This window comes from Nematolebias whitei, chromosome 3 (genome assembly GCF_014905685.2).
Source record: "Nematolebias whitei isolate Nwh7 chromosome 3, NemWhi1, whole genome shotgun sequence".
Classification (NCBI taxonomy): domain Eukaryota; kingdom Metazoa; phylum Chordata; class Actinopteri; order Cyprinodontiformes; family Rivulidae; genus Nematolebias; species Nematolebias whitei.
In genome coordinates, this window is record NC_056500.1 from 43,040,407 (window position 1) to 43,064,820 (window position 24,414).

Sequence of the window (24,414 nt, forward strand, 5' to 3'; positions counted from 1 at the left end):
GCATTCAGTTTTTATTCACAATTTGTTCAGTGTCCCAACTTTTTTGGAGTCCAGTTTGTAGTTAGCGTGCTTGGTAAAACTGTCTTGCCAATACTTTTTAGTATTATAGATATGCTTTCTGTAAACCGAGCGTTGAGACACGATATTAGCTTAAAGACGAAAAAAGGTTATTTGTTTAATTGTTTGAGTATTTAAGGTTCAGTGTAGTTCTAGAAACACAATAATTAAAAAAAAAAAAAGGTTTCGCTTAAAGGTTCAAAGGTGTTTAATATTTTTGTTCAAATGTTTAGTTTAAACTTCCTTCAATTTTATTGATTAAATACAATTTTTTATCAAATTTTGAAAAAAAAAAATCTTTACATTTGAGAAATTCAGAGGCCGGAGGGAGATTGTTGTCCATGTCTGTGCAAGAGGGACATGGAAGGTTTTGCACATAGTGAGAGCTGCTATGATCTACGGTTTGGTGATGGTTATACTAACAAAAAGACAGGAAGTGGCGCAGGAAGTGGCGCAGGAAGTGGCACAGGAAGTGGCACAGGAAGTGGCGGAGATGAAGACAGTAAAGGTTTATTTTAGATGGACCAAAATGGGCAGGCTTAGAGTATATCAGAGGAACAGTTCAAGCTGAGAGGTTTGTAGAAACAAGGATGAGACAGTTAAAACATGCAGAGGAAGAATAGAGGACGTATTGGTCAAAGATGAAAATGAAGCTGTCATGGAGGAGAAAAAGAGAAAACCCACAAAGGAGGATGTAGTATGGAGGATAAGTAGTGATGGTGAAGCAGAAGAGGGTGTTAGAGTGAGATGGTGGCAGAAGCTCCACTGTGGCGACCCCTAAAGAGAGCAGCCAAAAGAAGGTCACGATGTTCTTTCAACACCAGACACAAACAGAACAATGGACAGAAGATGGAACACAGCCTAAATAGGTCGGCACGTTTTAAATCATTTATGATGAATCACTTTCTCAACCTCCCCTCTAAATCATTGATTCGAGGGTTAAAAGAGGCCAAACTGTTTTTCCACGTGTGCGTCTAAGTTGGAAGCGAGGGATTTGCAGAGCGTGCACTTGGTAACACTTTAGGCCTCGACTGTTAAGATACAACAGATGGATCCCTGTTAAAAAAAAAAAAAAAAAAACTTACCCAGTGTTGTACTTCTGCACAAGCTGTAAAGAAAAATAGGCTTTTATTAATTTTCACACAAACGTATCAAACGTGCATCTTATTACCAGTACGCAACTTGGGACAAACACGAGAAACTTGTTTCACTTATTTATTGTGGATAATTCAGTTACTGCTGATATTTATCTGATTGTTGTACTTTTTTAAAATTTATTTTGACATCAAATTAACTGTGAGAGTGCGTTAAAGGTCTTCAGAACCTAAGCATCAATTACAAATATTTTTAGCAGTGATGACTTGACGCAGCTGATTTATTCATCATAAAATTTTTGATTAAAAAAAAAAAAAAAAAAGATCAAACTGCTCACACGGTCCTGATGTTGCAGATAAAGATTTTTTTAAAACACAATAAAATGTTGTGAAAAAACTCTTTCTGAGGCGCTTTAATGTGACAGACCACTAAATGAGACACGCTGCAGACACAAGCGCTTTGAAACCAAAGCTGGATGCGCTTTGCCTCAGAAAGTGATTGAACCCACAAAGAACGCGCTCTGACATGATGTCACGCTAACCACACTGAGAAACAATGCTACAAAGCTGTTACAGAGAACATCCAGGAGCTTTGAGGTTGAAACAAGCTCCTGCACAATCTTTGGATGAAACATGGACACTTCCTGTAGTTGAAACTTGTGTTTTCTTGTTCATGTGCAAAATCTCATTTATTTGATGCAGCTGAGAGTTTTTTTTTTAATGTTTTATTTGTTTATTCATCTGAAACTGCAAAGTAGTTCTGTTATGCGGCTTGTAGACTACAACTACTGCTACCGCTGCTTATTTCTCTCCCCCCATTTGACAAACTGGTTATTTTGTGGTCTTATCTTGGCTCTTTCCTCAGCTGATAAGTCAGTAAAGAAGGTAACGTCACGCTACAGCCAGTAAAGCCTGAAGCTTCAGCAAGAGATAAATGTCACTGGTGCTGCACCAGTTTCAGCCTCTCACTCAGAACAAGAACAGGTGAGATGAAATAATTACGGACCTTTTTATAGATACCAGTAAGCGCATGTGAAGTCAGACACCACGTGCCCAAATAAATCCATAGTTACTTCCAGTAGCTCCAGTAGAAATTATTGGTGAGATACCAACCATTGACAAGTGATAAGATGATGTCCCCCATCTCCGAAGGATTTGAATGTTTGTATTTGTGGGGATGAGTGTTTTTCTGGACTGGAATTGAACAGGAAGAGCAAGAAATTCAAGCAGGTATGAGTTAAAGTTTGTGAAAGAACAGAAGTCTTTTGTTCTTGTCCGAGGCGGCGCAGAGTGACGGATCCTGGCGAGTGGAGGGAGCAGTTTTATCCACCGTCAGGTGCAATGGTGGAGCCACGGGGTGCTAATGGTGACCTTGGCCACCGTAAATTAATCTTCAGCCACCTCAGTCATTTGTTAAAACTCTACTTTTAAGCAATAGAAAAAAAAATTAAATAAATAGAAAGTGTAGTTTCAAATAGACTAGATAGATAGATTAGATAGATTCACCTCTTTACCACACTCCCCATTTTCCTGGACAGTGAAAGTCCAGTAAAATGGGTAAGTACTTTAAGTCCTGCACCTCTAGGTTCTCTTCCACTTGTTCCCTGTTCTCACCACAGATCACAATATCATCTGCAAACATCATAGTCCACGGAGATTCCTGCCTGACCTCATCTATTAGTCGGTTCATCACCAGACCAAACAAGAAGGGGCTCAGAGCCGATCCTTGATGCACTCCCACCTCCACCTTGAAGCTGTCTGTCACTCCACATCTCACCACTGTCCTGTACCAGTCTAACATACTTCTCTACGACTCCAGACTTCTTCATGCAACACCACACATCCTCCCTTGGCACTCATATGTTTTTTATATCTCCACAAAGACACAATGAAAGATCCAACTTTTCTAACATTTACGGCAATTTCCACATCTGGCTATCCAAACTCTAAATGGCTTCCACAGCTAATTGCTCTTAACCAACAAATGGAGTAATTTACAACACATCCTTTGAGCACTAACAGACTGTATCTGTGTGTGAGATTGTACGTGACAATATTTGAAGATTCAAGAATAATCTGAAATGGCTGTAACTATGTCCCTACTCATGTTAAGATCATTTTAGTAAAATAAAAAAATAAAAAACCTCAGGTAGGAAAGGTGGCAGACAGTAAACATTACTTCAAAAAATGCTCTGGACCTTCTTCTTCCCCAGCTGGCCACTTGCTGACATAAAGTCGTGTTTTGACTCTTGCAAAACAAAACATTTTAGAACAACTATTTGCAAAATTTGAGGTTCCCTGTGTTTTGTTTTCCTTTTTGCTCAAATTCAAGAGGCAGAACAGTTCAGTTTGTCTGAGTGATGTAGTTGCAAAGTTTAACCACTAAGGGGCAATGTTTAGTTAATTTTCTTTTGAAAATACATACATAAGTGTACACAAAAGTGTAACGAAGTGTTTTAGATAATGCAACTAAATGCATTTAGTTGGAACATGTCTTTTTCATTCATAATCTCATTATTACCCCGGCCCCGACAACATCAAAAATTGTGGGTGGGGTAGGTGAAACACCCACACTTGCCCCCACCCTCATTCGCCCCACTCTGGGCCCATGAGCAAGGCCCTTAACCCCACCATGTGCTCCCTAAACAGGTCTCTCTTGCAAATGAGTTCTCGTGGCTCAATGAGACTAACCTGGATAAATAAAGGCTAAATGAAAAAAAAAATGAAAAAATTATTATTATTATTATTATTATTATTATTATTATTATATTGTTGTTGTTGTTATCATTGTTATTATTATTATAGTTGTTTTTGTTATGAAGTGCCGTGCCCGTGATGTAAACAAAAAAGAAAAAGTTAAAAAAAAATATATATATGGTTTCTTGTTGTTAACTGAGTTGTACGTAATGACGTCATTCCAGGATTATCTGTCGATGAGCGACTAATCGAACACGAGAAACGGAAGTGGCAAACGGGAGAGAACAGACTAGAGAACATTTGTGTGAAGTTAGTTCGCTAGCCTTAACTTGTGTCACCGCAGACTGAAGAGACAAACTGCAATTTCTAGAAGAAGTAATCCTGTATTGGACCTTACGGAGTTCGTTAGTCCTCCCGGACTAACTGGTGTCTTTGTCTTTGTGTGAAGACGGGAACAAAAAGTGCCAGGTAACGTCACCAACACATGAAACAAACGTGCGTGCTAATGCTAGGTTAACAACCAGAACAGTGAGTGCAGTTGCGCCTGCTTCTAAATTTAGTACTTTACGTGTAAGTAAAACAGTGATAATGTTTCATAAGTCAACTTTAGTTAGTTGTCTAATGGGACCGGACCGACCAGCGCCAGCTACTTGTAGCCGAACTGTTAGCTTCTTATTTCGGCTTCTCTCTCTTCAGGGTTAGTTACAGCGAGTCATCCTCCACCTGTCCTCTGTGTCCTCTGTGTCCTCTGTCCTCACTTCAGCTACCTCTATGTCCTCTCTAACTGCATCCATATATCTCCTCCTTGCCTTTTTCCTGCCAGCTGCATTTCTAACATCCTTCTACCAATATACCCAATGTCCCTCCTCTGGACATGTCCAAACCACTGTCCCTCCTCTGGACATGTCCAAACCATCTCAGTCTGGCTTCTCTAACTTTATCTCCCAGTTGTTCAGCCTGTGCTGTACCTCTGATGATCTCATTCCTAATCTTATCCATCCAAGGTGAACCCTAACATCTTCAGCTCTGCCACTTCCGGTTCTGTCTCCAGACCATAGCTGCTCTCACCTCTGTCCTGTAAACTTTTTTCCTTTGACCTTTGCTGACACCCTTTTGTCACAAATCACTCCTGAAACTTTTCTCCATCCACTCCATCTTGCCTGGACTCTCTTCTTCATCTCTTTACAATACTATTTTCGTGGACAGTGGACCCCAAGTACTTGAAGTCCTGCACCTTTGTGACCTCTGCTCCTTGTAGCCTCACTGTTCCACCTCCTCCCTCTCATTCACACACGTGTGCTCCGTCTCTTCTTTCAAGTGCATACCTCCACCTCTCCAAGTTCTCTTCCACCTGTAATACATCATGGATTCTGGTGCTCTTTACTTGAAGTCACAGTCTTGTTTAGTTTGCAAATAGTTCCATTCTGGCAATTGGGTTCTGTTTATTACGGTACACGCCCTGTTGAAATATTATTAATTGTGCTTTTAACAGATTTAGTTACACTTTTATTGAGCCCAGCAATGTAAAACCTAATCAATGATTTCAACTAACAAAAGCTACTCCCAGTGACACCAAATGAACTTGTTAGAAATATTTCTAAACGTCAGTGTGTCTGTAAATGAGCCTTTAATGTTTAGATTTCAATGTTAGCAGTGCCAATTGCTTCTTTCTGTAAATGTTCCAGACAACCTGATAGGGAACCAATTTGAAATGTTGTAATGATGCACATTGTCTGTAGAAACTCATCTATCGAGATTAATCCTCAAAAATGACTAAAAATAGCAGTTTGACAACCATAAAATAGAATATTTTCTAGTAACTAAAGGTTTTTGTGGCTGTCAGGTTAGTGTGCAACATGAAGGAGTCTGAGGAAAGTGAACAGTGTGAGCACAAATGGAGGAGAAAAAAGACAGAGCCATGTCAGTTTAGTAAAGAACTGAGCTACAAATAAAGTTGCAACTCATTTCACTGCTGGTTTGTATGTACAGAGGAAAATAAAGCTGCCTTTTATTAAATCCACTGAATGCTGGGTCATAGTTTTGTTTACAGTGATATTTTTAAATGAACATGTAAAAAGTGTTTTATTATTTAGAAAACATACTGATCCCAATCACATGATCAACTAAAAGCCTGCTTTTATAGAAAACATTATTACTCATGGATGTATCCTTCCAGACCTCGAGATTATTAAAGCTGCGTTCATTTTCCTGTTTTCTAGCTAAATATATGTAAAAAGATTAATTTAATTTATAGGATTTAAAAAACGCCTCAAGTTCTCGCAGTAATAACAAAGATATATATATATATTTTTTTTTAATTTAAAGATGCCATTTATGTATTTAATGTAAACTTACAATAAAGATTTATTTAGGCTGTTGTGCATGTCCCTCTGATATTGTTGTGGTTCTGTCCGCCAGGATGGATCCGGCTTTGCTCAGAGAGCGGGAGCTGTTCAAAAAGCGAGCGCTGTCCACGCCAGCTGTAGAGAAGAGACCGGCTGCGTCTGATTCTGGCTCACACAAGAAGAAGAAGCACAAACCCGACAAGGAGAGCTCCTCTGGCTCCAAACACAGCACTGGTATGTTCAGTGTACTGTCCTGGCCCAGTTCAGCACGGTGTCAGTACACGTGCGTCTTCCTTGTAGCTACAGGTCCGTTACATTAAAAGGATTCAGAGCATAAAGGCCACAACACTGCTGACTGGCACCTTTTCATTTGGTGATCTCCACCAACGTGACCACCTTTAGCTATCTTAAAGCAGCAAATAAACAACAATGGCCTCCGTTGTTTATTGTTTACATCCTGCAAATATGAAACTTCTGTTTGATTCTCTGGTGGGACGCTTTGCGAAATCCTCTTGATAACAGGTTGATACTTGATACATTTGCACATATGAGAGAGACTCAGGTCCCTGTTAGGTTTCAGTAAAAACAATCTATTTGTCACTTTCAGTTTTTATTGTTAACAGAAATATACATATAAATGGCAATAAAAGGTCAGTTATTGTGACCGCCATCTTGAATCGGGTTGACTCCAAAGGTTATTCATAATTCAGATTAATTATAGAAGTACACCCAATGATTACGCTCTGAAGTTTCCACTAAAATTTGTTCAGTGGTTCATTGGTTATTTTACTAACAGACACGGGGTTGACTTAGTTAAAGCCAAGGCTTTAAGCAGATGTTCAATGTATAGAGCTTAAAGTATTTGTTGTGAATTAGTCTGTTACAAAATCAGTTTTTAGCTAAAAATCTGTGCAATTAATTGAGTTACAATCATTTTTGTATTTTCTAACAACAGTTGGCTGTGGCAGCCATCTTTAATTAGGTCAGCTTTAAAGTTAATCAGCTGTAGCTGAACAGCCAGTGAGTAATGTCTTAAAATTTCATTCCCTTCTGTCCAGTGGTTCATTAGATATTTTGCTAACAGACCTAGAGCGACGAGTTAGCCCTCAAAAGTTTTGCAACAAATCTGTAAAATTGATTTACAGTAGTCCCTCGCTATTTCACTGTTCGTTTATCGTGGACTCGCTCTATCGTGGTTTTTCAAAATAAGGTTGGACGTGACACACAATTGGCTGATTGATGGATGAGCTGCACGAGGCATGGAATTTTTATTTAAAATAAATTATTGTAAATTATTTATTTATCACATTTGTGCAGCTGATCAGCTGTTCTCTGTGCAGAGCAGAGAAGTGGGCGTGGCCAAGAGCGCTGGCAGGTGGCACAGTGCAGAGGAGGCAGAGAGCTGACATCATGACATGCTGTGCTCATTTAGAGTGTTTAGAAACATTGTTTAGAATATTGCAAGAGGTGGGAAGGGTTTAAAATGCCTTAATGTGCTAACCTGTTTAAATAAAGCTTGAATGAATGAAATATAGAAATATATATAATAAAACTACTACTTACTACTTGTACTACTATTCCTACTTATTACGGGTCTTCAGGGTACTGATCCCCCGTGATAAACGAGGGACTACTGTATAGCCATTGTTGTGTTTGCTAAGGTTGCTGAAGTGTAGCGGCCATCTTGACTGCAAAAGTTAATCAGCTGTAGAAATGAATCCAATAAATCTGTTCCGTGGTTCAGAAGATGTTTTGCTAACACGACAGACAAGGAAACCCATGCAGACGTGAGCAGAATCGTGATTGCCCTCCTGCTTGTAGCAGTGGTCTGTAATGGCGAGTGTGCAGGTTGGTGCTCGATGGCACTCAGGAAGACGTTTCTCGTCAAACAGACCCTGAGCTGCAGAGTGTGTGTGTGTGCATGCCCACTCTAATGTTCTGCAGCCGTCTTGGCAGCTTTTCAGCTATGTAGATTGCAATAGGTTGCTTAGCAACAATTTTTTACCATGTGCATCATTTTGACACTCGCTGGTGGAACCAGTTGTCGGTAATGGCAGAATTTACAGAGCTTCCCTTTTCAGCGAGGCGCCATGTTGGTTATACGAACAGAAGGAAATGTGCTGCGTCAACGTTGTTTTGACAAACATTCATGATTGTTGCATGTCACTTTGCACCATAAAGATTTAATAACCCAAACAACAAACAAAACTGCACTTGAAGGCATCGTTGCTCAACGGTGGAAACGGGAAGTTGCAGAGATTTTGGACAACTGAGTGATATTTATTGCCCATTGTTGAAAGGTGGACAGAAGCCAACACAGAAATGGCTTAAACTCAAATGTTGTAATAAGATGTGATGAGTTAGCAGCTGAGTCAGTCACTACACATACTCTGAGTGACATCTTGACAAATTGTGAGATAACAATATTTTCGAGATTTGACCTAAAAGCTTAAATTCAGTCATTTCTCAACATAAAATGATCTCAGTTCAAATCTCTGACATGAAATAAATTCCTTCTACAAAATGTTACACATGTTCTGATGTCCAAAATATTTTATTTTTGTTCATAACTGAACTGGGTTGTTAAATAGAATAATCCAGCACGGTGGAGGTTGAGCAGCAACGCACTTTACAGTTTCTAGATACTTAGGAAAACAAATAATGATGGAGAAAAGTTTCAGGAGTGAATTGTGACATAAGGGTGTCGGCAAAGGTCAAAGGAAAAGTTTACAAGACAGTGATGAGACCAGTTATATTGTATGGTCTGGAGACAGAGACATGGACAAAAAGACAGGAGACAGAACTGGAAGTGGCAGAAATGAAGATGTTGAGGTTCTCCTTAGGAGTGACAAGGATGGAGAATATTAGGAATGAGATCATCAGAGGTACAGCACAGGTTGAACAACTGGGAGATAAAGTTAGAGAGACCAGACTGAGATGGTTTGGACATGTCCAGAGGAGGGACAGTGGTTTGGACATGTCCAGAGGAGGGACAGTGGGTATATTGGTAGAAGGATGTTAGAAATGCAGCTGCCAGGAAAAAGACAGAGGAGACATATGGATGCAGTTAGAGAGGACATGGAGGAAGTTGGAGTGAGGACAGAGATGGAGGATGACTCGCTGTGGTGACCCTGAAGAGGGAAAAGCCAGAAGAAGAAGAAGATTCAGTCAAAGTTTATTAGTTTATAATAAACCGAGAAGTTTTACACTGCGTGGAACGTACAAAATACATCACTGTACATGTGAACATGTAAACACCACAGGTGCACAGTTTAATGATTGACAGGAAACACTGGCTTTCTTCAAAGCAACAATAATTTCCACTGTCAGGTTTTGAACATGCAACCTCCTCGTCTATATGAAGAAAACCACACGGTACACTGAGCGTAACATGTTTTACCACCGCCTGCTTTGTTAAAGACCGAACACCAGCGTTTATCTACAGACCATTCTCTTTCTACTTGTTCTACTAAGGCGCTTTCTATTTCTTGCAGGGTTTCTTGTGGTATAAAATACATTTTTTACAATGACCTTTTCCTCTTGACAGAAACCGAATGTTAGTGTTTGTTTCCATGTGTTTCCTCCTTTGTTATATTTCACAATACTTTGACTTCCTTTTGTTCCTGAACAGCCAAACCACTTTTAGATCGTCTCTTTTAATGCAACAAAGTCACTGCTGGGACGTAAATAAATGTCGTAATAAGTAAAAACTCCAATCCGTTAGTTTTTCTCTCATCCTTGCTGCCCTTACACCACCTCTGTGTGGGACTCTGGCTCCTTGCAAATGTTGGTCATGAGCTTGCTGCAGCTTCCTGGCCCTTCCTCCTGCAGCTGGTGCTGCGTCTTCCCTTTGGCACAGCAGCCGCAGTCCAGCAGCTCGTAGAGAACGGCCAAGGCAGCCAGGGACAGGACCGTGAGGATGAAGAGGAGCAGGATGACGAAGCAGGCTACATTCCAGCCGTCATGAAAGGGGTAGACTTCCTGGACCTGCAGCGAGACGTGGGGCAACGGGACTGCCTGGAGGTGCGATGGCAGACCACTCGGGTGTATGGTGGTGGAGACGTTGGCCATGGTGTCTGCTTGGAGACAATGACAAAAAAAATAAAGCATGAGGAAAGAGATGTTCGTTCTTACAGCTGAGAAGGATTTGTTTTACAGCAGTTGGGTCATCGTCCATCCATCCATTATTTTTACCCTCTTTTTTTTATTTTCAGGTCTTAGGAACAATTTAGAGTTACCAATCAGTCTAACATGCATGTTTTTAGTCTGTGGGAGGAAACTGGAGTACCAGGAGAAAACACACGCATGCACAGAGGGAACATGCAAACTCCACCCAGAAAGGCCCCCCCTGGTCGCAATTTGATTCAGCGACCTTCTCGCTGAGAGGCGGCAGCTCTACCAACTGAGCCACCGTACCACCCAGTTTGATCATCATGCGTTAGTGAAACGGCGACAGTAATGAAATTAAAAAGTATTTGTCAGTAGACATGTTGTCAAACCGTGCGTCTCCCTCCAGCTGTCCTTTAAACCATCGCCTGCCACTTCATTCCCACTGTGATCGGTGTGCATGCGTTCTGCACACACGCACAGGCATGTGCACGTGCTTGCTTATAACACACATGTTGAGTCAGAGGGAGGTAGCTGACCCAGTCGTGGAGCTGATCTTAACATCTAACCTGCTTTATTTATCTTTTTAATTTTACAACTTTAAAAACACATTTTTATAACTGTGGAGCGTCATTGGTGCAATCTGTATAAATACTGTATTTTTCAGACTATACTTAAAATCCTGTAATTTGATCAAAAATGAACAGTGAGCCTTATAGTCAGGTGCACATTATGCATTGATTCTAGTTGTGCTTACTGACCTCGAACTGGTTTTATGTGATTATTGTGAATGAGTTGAATAAAGTTTGACTTATCTGACTCTTTAGTTTTGCTTGGGAGAACCTGGGAGACTGCAATGAAGCCAAGATCCAACTTGTCTGCTGGATTCCTTAGATAGAGAACTTTACTAATTGGCTTTTATGTGAATGTTCCTGTAACGTGCCCTGAGACAACGTTGTTGTGATTTGGCGCTATATAAATAAACTGAATTGAATTGAATTGAATTGCTTAATGTGCCTTATAATCTGGTATGTCATGTATGAAAACAGACCTGCTCATTGATATTGTGCCTTACAGTCAGAAAAATACGGTATGTGTATTTCAGGAACTTTATAGAAACTCTTGTTGCCTGAAACCATTAGATCTTTTAAATGCAACTTCATTTTTGAATGCGAGTGCATGTTTTTACCCCCAAGTCTCTTTGCTGATTTAATCATTTGCATTGATAAGTTATAATATGATGTTTGATGCAGTGATCTTTGAATATTAGTAGGCTGGTAAAATGGGCAAATAAAAAATAAAAAAAATGATTGCAACCATGTTTTCCTTCACATGACAAGTTGTTTTCTAACAGCACTATTGCAGTCGGTGTGCCCTTTCACAACACCTAACCCCCATCCCTTTCTCAAATACAAAAACAAACAAACAAAACAAAGTCCCATCGTCTCTGCCATCGTATTTCATTTTATTTTGAAAGGATTGTAAAGTGAAAACTAGGGTTCAGGTGAGCTATACTATCTGATTACGTGTTCTTATCCACGTTAAATGATTGATGATGAATGAATCTACAGATCCCAAGCTAGCAGAACTAGCAGCGGTGCCTGTTTTTGAACCAAATTAGATAAACGCAAACCTTTATTACTTAACCTAGTTTTAAGTTGGCAATTGTTGCTGTGGAAAACACGATGCATTAAACACACAGATGTTTTAGCACACTAACAGGTCACCTAAAAACACCGTGTCACATGGCTAACTACAGTTACTGCGGGCGTCTAAATAATAAATTAGATCAGCCTGCAGGCGTCATGTTCATACAGAACATTGATATACGTTGTATTTTCCTCTCAGTTAATGTCATTTAACTTCATCTAGTCATCTCATGTCAGTGACAGCCCCCTCAGTCTCCAACAGCAGCCTCATTAATGAATGTTGCCTGACCCCTCCACATTTCCTCATCAGGGAGCGCTCCTTGTTTTCAGGCTGAGCAGTCAAATGTGATGTGCAGCATCTTTTACCTCCTCTGTACGTCGGCCCCACCCAGGCCATGATCCGTAGGTGCTGTATAACCATCAATCACATCAGACCTACTCTCCATGACCGACTCCTCGTCGGTCTCTGCTCTTCATGAATTTGTTGTGAGAGCACACTTTTCACAAACACGGGGGGGTGATGCTCGTGAACGCACGCACAGAAACAGATGATCTGACGTCTGTAATTCAAGCAGAGTGCTGACAGGCGGCTCCATGTTTATTTAATCCTGTGTGAATGTGCAGTCTTGGCCTGAGTCTCAGTTAAAATGTCAAGGCTTTAAAACACCGTTATTTGTGTCTGGAAATGTTTCCTAGTTTATAGTTTGGGTTATCTTTTTAAGAAGAGCCGGCTGCTGCGCTGAAATGTTTCATCTGTAAAGCCAAGAGCAGCCTGTGTTTCTGATTCAAGCTCTAGATGAGAGGTTGTCACAGATCCATCGTTCAGATTACTGAAAAAGATCCACACTCACCTGCACGTCTGGCTTCGTGTTTGAAAGATGCAGCCCAACAGATTTGCTCCCCTGCTTCTGCGTCCCCACCTATCTCTTGGTCCACTCCTCTTCCACATGTACGCATCGACCTGCTCTCCTCCCTGGCGCACTCACGCACTTTCTGTCATCACTCGTCCACCCGCTCCTCCTCCTCCTCCGCCACTCCTTGCTTTGCAGCTCCATGCCTCTGCTGAACAGATCAGGCTTCTCCCCCGTCATTGGCTCTCTCTTCTCACCCTCGTCTTGGTGCCATTCGCTGGTCGTCCTGTCGTGATTTCAGCACCCTGCCTACCGTGCAGCTAACAGCCACTGTAGCTCCCACCCCCAGTATGAATCATTCATGAGTCGGTGTGATTCCAGTGTTTATTGGGGAGTGTCCAGTCCCAGGTGATGGAGGGGGTCACAGAGCATGACAGACCTCAACCGGTTCATTCTAGTTGAATTCATTCAGTTTTCTTTCATGCGTGGCTTTTGGTTTACTATTTTAAAAAGGTTTTATGCAGGAATGCACCATTTTCCAGTTTGCAAATATGTTTTTAGTTCCCAGTTGTAAATAACAAGAAAACTCCTGTTTGAAATGTATATAAAGTTATACTGATTTATATACGGTATATAAATTAGAGCCCCGACCAATGTGAACATTTTTGGATATCGACAATACCGATACTTGGAGGGGCGGGCTAATGTCGATAACCGATACTGGCTGAAAGATTTTGAGCTTTGTCCAACCCCAAGAATCTAAGTAGACAGCTACGTATAAATCTGTTTTAACACTTGAAGTCTTGAAACAGTCTTCCTAACATGCGTTCACATTTTCTATCCTCCACTTCATAAAAGTTATCAAGTGTGTTGCAAAAATATACATTAAACAAAAAAACTCCCCTCTCTGTTCATTGTTTAAACAGTCACGTATGGTGAAGGTCTAATTAGTGTTGACGGCAGCAGCTTTTTTTTTCTTTGCAGAGAATAAAGATTTCAGACAAACAATGCATTTCACTGAGGACGACAAAGATCATGTTATGACACTGATAGTTTACCTCTACGTTAGATTTATTGTTCAGGATAAGGTTTTACAAGGCAATAGCCTATGCTAAGCTATATAAACGTTAGCTTGCTAACTTGAGAGGCACGTAGCAAGTTCGAGGATAAAAGAGAATTTATTATTGTTGATTTATTTGACACATCAGTTACAATAAACTTACCATGCTCTGTTCAGCAAAATACGCTACACAGTATTTAGTCGCTTTCTACTTCGAATGTGCTGTGAGTCAAGTGTGCAGCATGGCCAAGACTTAAATAGTTCACATGCACCCTCTGCTGGATATATTGTACAAGTGCACCATTTGCAAGTAAGGACACGGCTGGTCCCAGCATTTTAGGGGTGAAAATAGAAGTGTTTGTAGAGGCACATAATGGGACATGCATGTTAGGCTGGTTGGTAACTCTAAATTGTCCCTAGGTGTGAGTGAGAGAGTGAATGGTTGTTTGTCTCGTTTGTCTCTATGTGTCCCTGTGATGGACTTGCGACCTGTCCAGGGTGTACCCTGCCCCTCGCACAGTGATTGCCGGACATGGGCACCGGCGACCCCCGTGACCCAAAACGGAAGAAGCGGGTAAAGATAATGGATGGATGAGTGGATGGAACAATTATCACAAATGCTGCTATGTCTTCAATCACATGTATCGGCCCTACTGATATATTGGTCGGGCTCTTATATAAATAGAATTTGTTACACATATTTACAGATCCCAGAGAGTTTCTGGTGAAGAAATTAAAATCCCAAAATGCACCACTCTTCATTTGCTGGAAAAGTAGTTGATATGTTACATCCAAATGTTAGCTTAGCTACTATAGAAAGTGTTATACGTTTCCCGGTCCTTCAATGCACTTATACACATCTTTGGTGTAGAAGTTTTTACTCCGTGTTAAACATTAGTAATATCTCGAAGGTGTTTAAAATAATTCATTTTACTGCTCAGTGTGCTGCCACTCACATTTACTCCAGCTGTCTGTGTAAGACCTACAATTTATCATCAGGATGCAAACGTGCAGGTTTAAAAAACAAAATCTCATTTTATAGTTGTAATTTACCATACATCTAGCTACAATAAAACAAATTATTTTAACCACCACATCTAACAGAAGAGATAAATACTGCTGTCATTAATTTTAAGTGTAGATGTTTCATCCATTCCCTAACATCCACTTATTCAGACTCGTTTATCATATGCACAGAAGTAAACAACACGCTGTGAAATTCTTACTTTGCACATCTCCCAACACACAGCAACACACTTAAAAACTGTTGGAAAAAGACAAAATCCTTAAAATAACACAATGGCTACAGCGACAATGGACGTTAGTGTGACGACAAACAATACGTGAAAAAGACTGAGTGCCATGGAAACATGCACATTCTTGTTTACTGGTGGTTGGAGGAGTTGGAGTGCAGTGGCTGTAGAGTTTATGATGTGGATGTCTTGTGGGTAAAAACTCTGAAAGTCTGGCTTCACACTTCTGTAGCATCTCCCCCTGACGGCAGAAGTGTCTGCAGTCAGGTCTCGAGGTATCCACGACCTCATTCTTTCTGTCACTACCCAGAGCTCATGACCATAGCTGAGGGTAGGAACGTAGACCAACCAGTAATTTAAAAATCTTATTTAAACTTAAACGTTGTAAAATATTTTTTAATAAGTAATGTGATGTGTTGTCTTTGTTTTGAGACATTTGAAATTGAACAAAAGACGAACTGCTGGAGGTAAAATCTGTTTAACTGTACTCTGACAGATCCTTCTGTCTGGGAACCTGGAGGATACAATTTGCACATTTCCAGTGTCAGAAGGAGAACGATCAATATCTTGGGCCTCGTTTAGAGAAAGTGCTGCTGTTCAAACATCGTTTTATGAACCCAGCCAAGCATTTATCTGAACTGGAAATGAAAAATATTATAAGTGTTCTGTTTAAACCTGAAAACATTTGACCTCTTCTGTGTAAATCATGAACGACTGAGTTAAAGTGTGTTTAAGAACTGTTATTAAATGTAAGAAATTGTTAAATGGGATGTAAAAACAAGAGTCTGGTATTGAGTTTTATGTAAATAAAAATATGGCAACAGAAATTATTTTCTCTTACAAGCTGTCATAAAAACCCACGTCCACTTAAACTTATTTTTAAAAGATAAATGGTTGTTCTCGCAGCCGTTTGTCAGATTTAAATCTTGTTCTAGTTTTAAATTTAGACGTTTCTCTTCTTTTCTCCACAGAATCCAGCAATGGAAACTTCAACATTAAGGCGAGCTCTGGGTACAAGTTTGGCTGCCTGGCTAAGATCGTCAACTACATGAAGGTGAGCTTCCAGAGACATCTTCATGAGGTGCATTCGAATCTGTTTTGTGTGTTAGATGTTGAAACTGGATTAGGAGACTCACAGGACCATCGTCAGATTGTCGTCTTGGTCAGCGCTTCATAAAAACTTGATTTGTTTAGTGTTGAGTCAGTAAGGCTCTATCAGCTCATCCTGCTGAGCTGAACTCACACCACTCAACAGATTTCTATGAATGTGTGCATTTGCTGAAAACAGTTTTAAATTCTGTAAAATATCCTAAAAGTTACATTTCATGTCCTAAATTAATGACTAAAATCTTGTCCGTGACTCCAAACTGAGACATCTATGGAATGAAGTCGTCAGTGGGCTGTGAGTTTAGTTTCCGTTAATCGAGTGCGTTTGTTTTGTCTCAGACGAGGCATCAGAATGGAGACACGCACTTCCTGACCCTGGATGAGATTCTGGATGAGACCAAACTTCTAGACATCAGTATGAAACAGAAACAGTGGCTCATGACTGAGGTGTGTGCTTCATTTTCAGGCTCAAACTGGACTTTTTTTCATCCACTCTCTTTGCTTTCACCATTTTATTGAACTCCTAAAATGTATACATTGATTTTGTTTTTCAATCCTAAATATAATCAAAGAGGCGTTTTATTTTTAGTTGGCCTCTAATGACCCAAACTTATGTTTCTCAACACGTTCTGAAGTTTTTGTTTTCCATCTAATCCTTGATTTTGACCATTAAAAAACAAAGAGTTTCTTAAACCCTTTAACTTGTTGAGTCATTCATGGCAGCACAAATAACATGACAAACTTTAGCCATTACCTGTGAAATTGTCTTGAGTGTGAGACAGTTTTGGTGAACATGCTTGGTTACTGGTCATCCTAAGAGTTGATTCCAAAACTGAATCGACTGCATTTAATGATTTTCATGAAATATGTTCAATGGGTCATGAAAGTTTGCTCATGCAACACAACCAGAAGCAAAAGCATCTTTTACTTTCCAGCAGCAGACTAGAAAACTACTGAACAAAAAAGTTACCGTATTTTCCACCGTAAACGTCTCACCTCCCTACAAGTTGCATCAGTTCAAATATGTCTAATAAAGTGGAAAAAACATAAATACGTCGTATCTATTATGCGTCACCGCTGACAACCTGGAAATGTGGGCCGGTGTTGTGCCAAAATGTCAATTGGCTGCCAAATGGAGGCCGCGGGAGCGTGCACGGGAGGACTTTTAACAAGAATTTAACAAGATTAACACTTGAAAACAATTATTTGTTTGCTCTAAAATTATAGCAAAGCTGTGTCTCAGTCTAACTTTTGCTTAATAAAAGAACTTCGATGATCAAATCAGCTGCAGTTCAAAAGCCGATATGCGGAAGTAGGAACGAGCAGAGGGTCGAGTCGCTGTGCATTTCTTGGAAATTTAACAAGATAACCACCTAAAAACAATTATTTGTTTGCTCAGCTTTATCGTAAAGCTGTGTGTCAGTTGAACTTTTATTTAATAAATGCATTTCAATGGTCAAATCAGCTGCATTTCGCCTGGGCAGCGCAGTGAAATGAAGCTGATTGGACGTTTGCTCCAGGCAGCGAGCAGAACCAAGGTGGCAGTGTATGGCAAGCTGATTGCGTCATTAATAGCCACTTTTACCTATTACCTGATACAACGGCATGCCATACCATTCGTGTGCCATCTAGCAGCTGAAAATGGTAGTGTTCAATATTTTCAGGTAGAATGAATGAAAACGCTCATGAGAAATTAGAATTGGTTTATAGATATGGGATAAAATCCATAAATAAGTTGCTTCGGCGTATAAATCACAGGGTATGCAAATCATGCAAAAAACGCAACTTACTGTGTAGGGTGAAAAATACGTTACTCATTTTCTTCTTTTCAATAAATTTTCATTTGAATGGTGTTTAATGTTGTCCAGTTTTTATACGCCTGTCGAAGGTATTATTCTACACGCGTCCGTACACTTTCTCTTGTCCCACCCGTAACCTCTGATCAGCTCTAGACAATTTAATGAAACTTGATACACACATGCATCGTCACATATACTCCCCCCCCCCCCCCCGCAGCTTCAAGGTCACAACTCAAGGTCAAAGTTTAAATGTGGTCTTTGCCTGTTCAGGCCATTGCTCTGGACTGCAGCAGAATAGTTTGTCAGCGGGTGTAGAATGTGCTGCACGCAGTACATTTGTTGTTGAATGACATGAATGTGTTTATCTGTACTTCACTAATCTCAGGCCTTGATCAGCAACGCAAAGATTGATGTTCGCGACGGGACTTACGGCTTCAAGCCCAAGTACAACCTGAAGGATAAGAAGGCCTTACTGAGGCTGCTGGACAAACACGACCAGCTGGGGCTGGGGGGGGTGCTGCTGGAGGACGTGGAGGAGGGGCTCCCCAATGCAGCCAAGGCCATCAAGGTAACGCATCGCAAAACATCTGGACTAAAAACAAGAACCGTTCCATCCGTGACCCCAGACATGACCTCGTGTGATTGTTCACAGGCTTTGGGCGATCAGATCATCTTCGTCACGAGACCAGACAAGAAAAAGATCCTGTTCTACAACGACAAGCACTGTCAGTTTGTGGTCGATGAAGGTGAGAACGACTGAACACTCTAAATAACAGCTGCTGTCACTCAAAGTCAGAGGGTGGAAAAGAGAGTTGCTTTGGTACTGATTTAGATGACCGTGAACAGGAATGCGTTGTAAATTAACCAGATTTGCTGAATTGTTTCGGGTCCGTTTCCCTTTGAAATAACTCTAAGCAGTGTTTGAGTTCAGTTCCACCCAGAGCTCAACACTGAACTCTGTGTTTGCTCATCTTATATGATGAACTCTTTTCTGACGGCGGCTCTGGGTTGACACTTTTCTTTCTACTGTAGAGTTTCAGAAGCTGTGGAGGAGTGTTCCAGTGGACTCCATAGACGAAGAGAAAATCGAAGAGTACCTAAAGAAACAAGGCATCTCCTCCATGCAAGAAACGGGACCAAAGAAAAAGGTCAGCATCCTTCCTTTCCAAGAACTTTAAATGAATAATGTTTTTGTTTACGACAAATACCGTAATTTCTGAACTATAAGCCGCTACTTTTTTCACATGCTTTGAACACTGCAGCTAATTTATGGATTTTTATGGACTAACGAGCTTCATGCTGCCAAAACATTTAGCCTCGTCACACCCGGGTGCTCACAGAGCTGCCCCATACACATCTCTTTTGGGGGGGGGGGGGTCCTCGTGACTCAGTGAGACTACCTGTATAAATAAAGGTTAAAAAAAAATAATAATAAATATCAGAGCAATAAAATTATCTAACATGTCACAGTGGACCAATGAAAGGTTGAATTAAATCAAACGCACTCAATTCTTCACATCAGTTATTTTGTGCTTCTTGCACACCCCCATCATGGAAACACATGAAGACATGCAGATGCTGCAGCTTTCAAGTTAAAGGCGATCGATCTGGCCGTCGTAGAAATGGACTGAGCTGTACGAGACGGCAGCGTGAACAGCTGACTCGGTGCAAAAAGACGACAAACGAAAAGCAGATGGGCCGAACTTGAAAAGGTTCTTGAAGACTGTGCGAACACAGAGAGCAGACGGCCGAGGTGTTTCCACCGTGCAGATCCCACTGAGCCAAAACAATCACCACCGAAAACAAGATTCAAGATTTTAGAGGGGTTTTTTTTAAACCAGTTACAGGCATCGTTCAGAAAAAAGAAGTGTATTGTGTAAACATGTCATGCTACAACATGGACACCTGCAGCTTGTAGACGAGCGTGGCCGATATGTACAGATTTGTTTTCCCTTTTCTTTTTAATGGTGGGTGCAGCTTATATTCAGGTGTGCTCGATAGTCTGGAAATTATGGTAGTCTGCTAAACTTTGTTCTTTATCTGGTCTAATTCTGTTTCTGTGCTTGGTGCAGTTGCCAGTTCAAAAAAGAAAGAAGCAGGCTGGGCAGAGGAAGAGACAGTTCAAGACCCACAACAACCATCTGGCAGGAGTGCTGGAGGACTACTCAGACGGTGTGCCTGGAAAGAAGTGACAGCAGCTGTCTGGAACCTGAACCTCCGACGTGGGAGTCCCTGCTCACACGAAAACAGACTTATTGTGGCTGTTGTGTCGAAACAATCCGGCTTTTTTTCTCCACATTCCCTCCAGTGGTCTTTCATTACACGAATCCAACAGCGACTGTGTTGGGGAATCTGTTTCAAATATATCGATCTGCAAGAGCCGAGTGCTCTGGAGGAAGACGACCGAGACGTTTATCGAGGCTGAAGACTCGAAAAAAACCACAACCATAACTGCTAAAACGAACGCAGACCGAGAACCGAAACGTCAAACATTTTATTTATTTTGTAGCAAAAAGGTGTTCAGGAGGTTTAATGTGGGTGAGAAGCATCCTGATTTTATTTTAAAGCAGATTTGAGGTGAACTGTACGACTCGTCGCTCAGCATGAAACGTCTTTACTCATCGTGGAGCTGGAGAATATTGCTTTTACTTTGCAGCAATGTGATATATTGATTTGAAATATTAGGCTTTTTGAAGTTATTTTAATAAATTACATGGGTACATAATGCTGCCTCAAGTGTCTTAGTCCATACGTCATGTAGACGTTAGCATTTTACATTAAATTATTTAATTTCTGTAGAAAATGCCTCAACACAGCAGTGTGCAAGAAGAAACACTTCATCTCTTATAGATAAAAAATAACAGGCCAAGTACTTTATAAACGTGTACATTTATGCTATATCACGTCACAATAATTAAACCTAAAGTTGCAGAGGTAAAAATTTAACTTAGGATGTGCAATGATCCATTTTAACTGGTGGTGTGGCTTGCTTTAATGGTCTTCTTCATGTGGTGGTAGTTGGGCAAAATCTTCATGAGAAAGTCGAGCTGCAGAGTCTGAGGCTGAAATGACAAAACAAACACGTTAATGACATAAACACATGGATGTCTACACAAATGTGACTCTTGCGCCAACTTAAAACATCTGGAATGTTATTTTGTTTGTCTTAGCTGCTTCAGAAAGGAAACTAAAAATATATTATTAAATGAACAGCATCTTAGAATGAGCCGTTAGTTTGATGAACTGGTCAAATAGTTTTTGAGTTTTAGACGGGACTGTCGGGCTTCACAGTACACTGTGTAAAGGTTCAACTGAAACTATTATATCGGAGCATGTGGTCGCTTTTTAAACACCATTAATGTATTTTTGTCCCCGAAATGGGATTTAGTGACATCTAGTGGTGAATTTACAGACTGCATGCAATCAATATTTTCATTACAACAAACATGTGGAGGAGAAAGTACAGCGGTGCTGAGAAGATGTGAAGATGGGACTCTGGCAACAATTTGAAGGATGAAATGTGCCCCTTCATAACAAACGGTTCAATCATCAGTTTGACACTAGTTATTGCCTGCTGGGAAGAGGAAGATGATTTTAGAGATCTGTTTGAAAAGCTGAGATGGTTAGTATGGTTCCCATCACTGGTAGTATGGTGCGGTTACACTACTACAGCCATCTAAACTATAATATTGTTTAAGAAATGTTTAATTTGTTTTGCATGTAGTACCTTTTTTCGACCACCGGGTGGCAATATCAGACTGAACCGAAGGAGTGATGGTGAGGGAGCAAGCAGCGTCTCTAAGAAAAACGGGAGGGAGGCCCCTTGACGTGACATGGGCTGTCTCTCCTATTTTTCAGTTCTCAAAATGGCGGATGCTCGGTGTGGTTTGAACTCTTTAGCATAGCATTTTTCACACAAAGCTATTAATTTAAAAAAAATCAGTAAACAAGTTCTCAGCTTCTTTTTGCAGAAAAAACAACTTTTTACACGAAGGCACAGGTTTCAACCGTGAATTTTGGAGTTTCGACAAGATGAAGGTTTTTTCCATGAGGTTGGCCTGTTAGCTCGTAACTTAGCTTCTCAGTTTAGCTGCTTTTAACCGTCCAAAAATGCAATTTTGGACGGTTAAAACTGATTTTAAAGAGAAAGGGAGGGGTCAGTGAAGAGCGCCGGAGTTGAGCTTTTTGTCATCGAGTGTCTTCAGTAGAAAGAGAGACACAAAGAAACGATAGTCGAATGAAAATGAGGTCGATAATTTTCATTTATGCGATTTATTGTTTATCGCGACAGGCCTAGTTGGATGTTCATGTACAAATCCTTAACTTTTGGAGTCGACCTCAACATGGTTGCCACAGCTAGTCATCTATCACACAAATGATTATAACTCAGCCACATTTACAGATGAGCTCAAATCTGATGTGGTGGCTGAGAGTCGTACTCATCACGTACTGAACATGTTAAACACACAAGACTGTGCAATATAGGATGATTGGAGGTAGTAACATTTACTACTGTACATTCAACCTGAACAGCAACGTCTCCGTCTCTTATCACCACAAGGTAATTTTAGTTTAAATATCTGCCATGAAATGAGACGTGCATTCATCCCTTCAAGGATTAAATGACACATTTCATTATTATGCATTTATTTAGTTAATTTTGTCACATTCCGTCCTCCACATGCTACTTTGTTTAAAGCATGTTAACCATTTCCACCCCTCCACCTCCTGAAATGGTACAAGAGGAACTAGAAACAGCACTTCACTAAACTCATCAGACTGGATTACATTTTATATTAAAACCATCACATTTTAGTCAAATGTTCAATAAACTTTTTTATTGTTGGACTTGTCCCCTGTGGAAATGGGTCAGTGTAAAAGCTCGGATCACATGCTTGGTGTCTAAAAGGCTCAAAGTAACACTTTATGTAACTCTTGCATGAAACAGTTGAGATAACAAGCTCTAAAACAAAGTTTCCAGTGAAGTACCATCGTTTTTTTACCTCCTCTCTTCAGATCGTGGGGGAGCTGGTGTCTATCTACAGCAATTACTGTGCAAAGGGGGGGGGGGGGGGGGGGACACCCTGGACAGGTCATAGGTCCATCACCGGGACACAGAGACAACTATTCACACCTAGGGACTTGCTAATTAACCTAACATGCATGGTTTTGGTCTGTGGGAGGAAACGAGTACCTGCAGAAAACCCACCAGCCACAAGAAGATATAAACTCCACACAGAAAGACAGGGAGGAGAACCTGCGACCTTCCTGCTGTGAGGCAACAGCTCTAACCACTGCTGCACCGTGGACCCTACTGTCCAAACACAACCTCAACATGAACTGTTAATCATCTCAAAATGTTCTTGAATGTGTATCGTACCTGCGGTCTCTCTGTCTGCACCCTCCTCATACATCCAGAACCGTAGATGACCGTGTTCTCAGGTATGACCTCGCAGGTGTTGACCTGGCAGAAGGCTCCGATGATACAGCCGCTGGTCAGGATCACGTTCCTGCCAACGTCAGCTGGACCAAGAAAGTAAATCCAGTCAGCGACTGTACGACCACTGAACTCTGCTAACGTGCTCATGCTCACCTTTAGATTCAATCACATTGTTGTCCCCAATTTTAAGGGCCTGTGACACTGGGTGTTAGTTAAGGTTAAAGAGGATTCTGACTTAATAATCAGTTTTATAAACAAGGCGCAGCTAGTCGAAAGGATACCACAGCCGACCTCGAACACGTTGTTCGTACCGATGGTCATGGTCTTTGGTTCCACCTCAGAGTCTGGTGTGATGTTCTCTGGGTAACTGCAACAAAGAATAAACAAAACATAAAGGCTTGGAGCTAATCTTGCAGAAGACTGCGTGCACGTGGGTTAGAAGCAGGCATTCTTCAACCTGTTGATGATGAGAGCCTGCTCTTCTATCAGGTTGCCTTCTCCAATCACTATGGGTCCTGCCTCTGCGATGATCCGAGCTTTGGGGTGGACGACTGTTCTGGGGCCTGAAGAAAACAGAGCAACAGCAAGAAGTGAAGGTTTTATCATTTCAGAACGGTCAGAGAACCAAGCGAAACATCTTACCAATGGAAACATCTCCTCTGATTTCGCTTTCAACACAAACTACAGCTCCAGCCGCTATCCTGACGCTGCAAGGAAGACAGACGGAACAGAACACCATGCTATTAGCTCGGGCAGCTAGCTGAGCTACTGCTCAAAAACGTCCGAAAGAGCAGTATGGTTACTTCTATGACATCATTTCTTTGTTGTCTTAAAGGAGTTCGACATTCGGATTATATTCGTTTTACCTTTTCTGTGCATTTAATTTGTCAGCCATTGCGAGTTTTGACTATCCGTTTGGGAGGTTCCGTCATCGATTCATTCGGTACTCGATTAG

The 24,414-nt window shown here is 40.9% G+C and overlaps 3 protein-coding genes across 4 annotated transcripts; 1 reads left to right on the forward strand and 2 right to left on the reverse strand.

Annotated features, from left to right (window-relative positions):
• Positions 1-4,071: 4,071 nt before the first annotated feature.
• On the forward strand, positions 4,072-20,627 carry gtf2e2 (general transcription factor IIE, polypeptide 2, beta). The gene is made up of 8 exons (XM_037698276.1): positions 4,072-4,316; positions 6,267-6,427; positions 16,085-16,167; positions 16,560-16,667; positions 18,405-18,587; positions 18,672-18,765; positions 19,052-19,167; positions 20,092-20,627. Exons 2-8 carry the CDS (start codon positions 6,268-6,270, stop codon positions 20,209-20,211), a joined length of 864 nt encoding a protein of 287 aa, XP_037554204.1. The 5' UTR covers positions 4,072-4,316; position 6,267; the 3' UTR covers positions 20,212-20,627.
• smim18 (small integral membrane protein 18) lies at positions 9,547-12,974 on the reverse strand. 2 transcript variants are annotated; one of them, XM_037698279.1, is made up of 2 exons: positions 12,801-12,974; positions 9,547-10,269 (listed from the first exon to the last, which is right to left on the reverse strand). In XM_037698279.1, the coding sequence occupies exons 1-2, from the start codon at positions 12,904-12,906 to the stop codon at positions 9,941-9,943; spliced, it is 435 nt and encodes a 144-aa protein (XP_037554207.1). In that variant the 5' UTR covers positions 12,907-12,974; the 3' UTR covers positions 9,547-9,940. The 2 variants fall into 2 exon arrangements, with proteins under 2 accessions (XP_037554207.1, XP_037554206.1); XM_037698278.1 differs by having other exon boundaries at positions 9,547-10,272.
• Positions 20,628-20,704: 77 nt separating the features above from the next.
• Positions 20,705-24,414, reverse strand: dctn6 (dynactin subunit 6). The gene is made up of 7 exons (XM_037698277.1): positions 24,326-24,414; positions 24,102-24,166; positions 23,917-24,022; positions 23,741-23,826; positions 23,613-23,660; positions 23,400-23,542; positions 20,705-21,081 (listed from the first exon to the last, which is right to left on the reverse strand). Exons 1-7 carry the CDS (start codon positions 24,352-24,354, stop codon positions 20,989-20,991), a joined length of 570 nt encoding a protein of 189 aa, XP_037554205.1. The 5' UTR covers positions 24,355-24,414; the 3' UTR covers positions 20,705-20,988.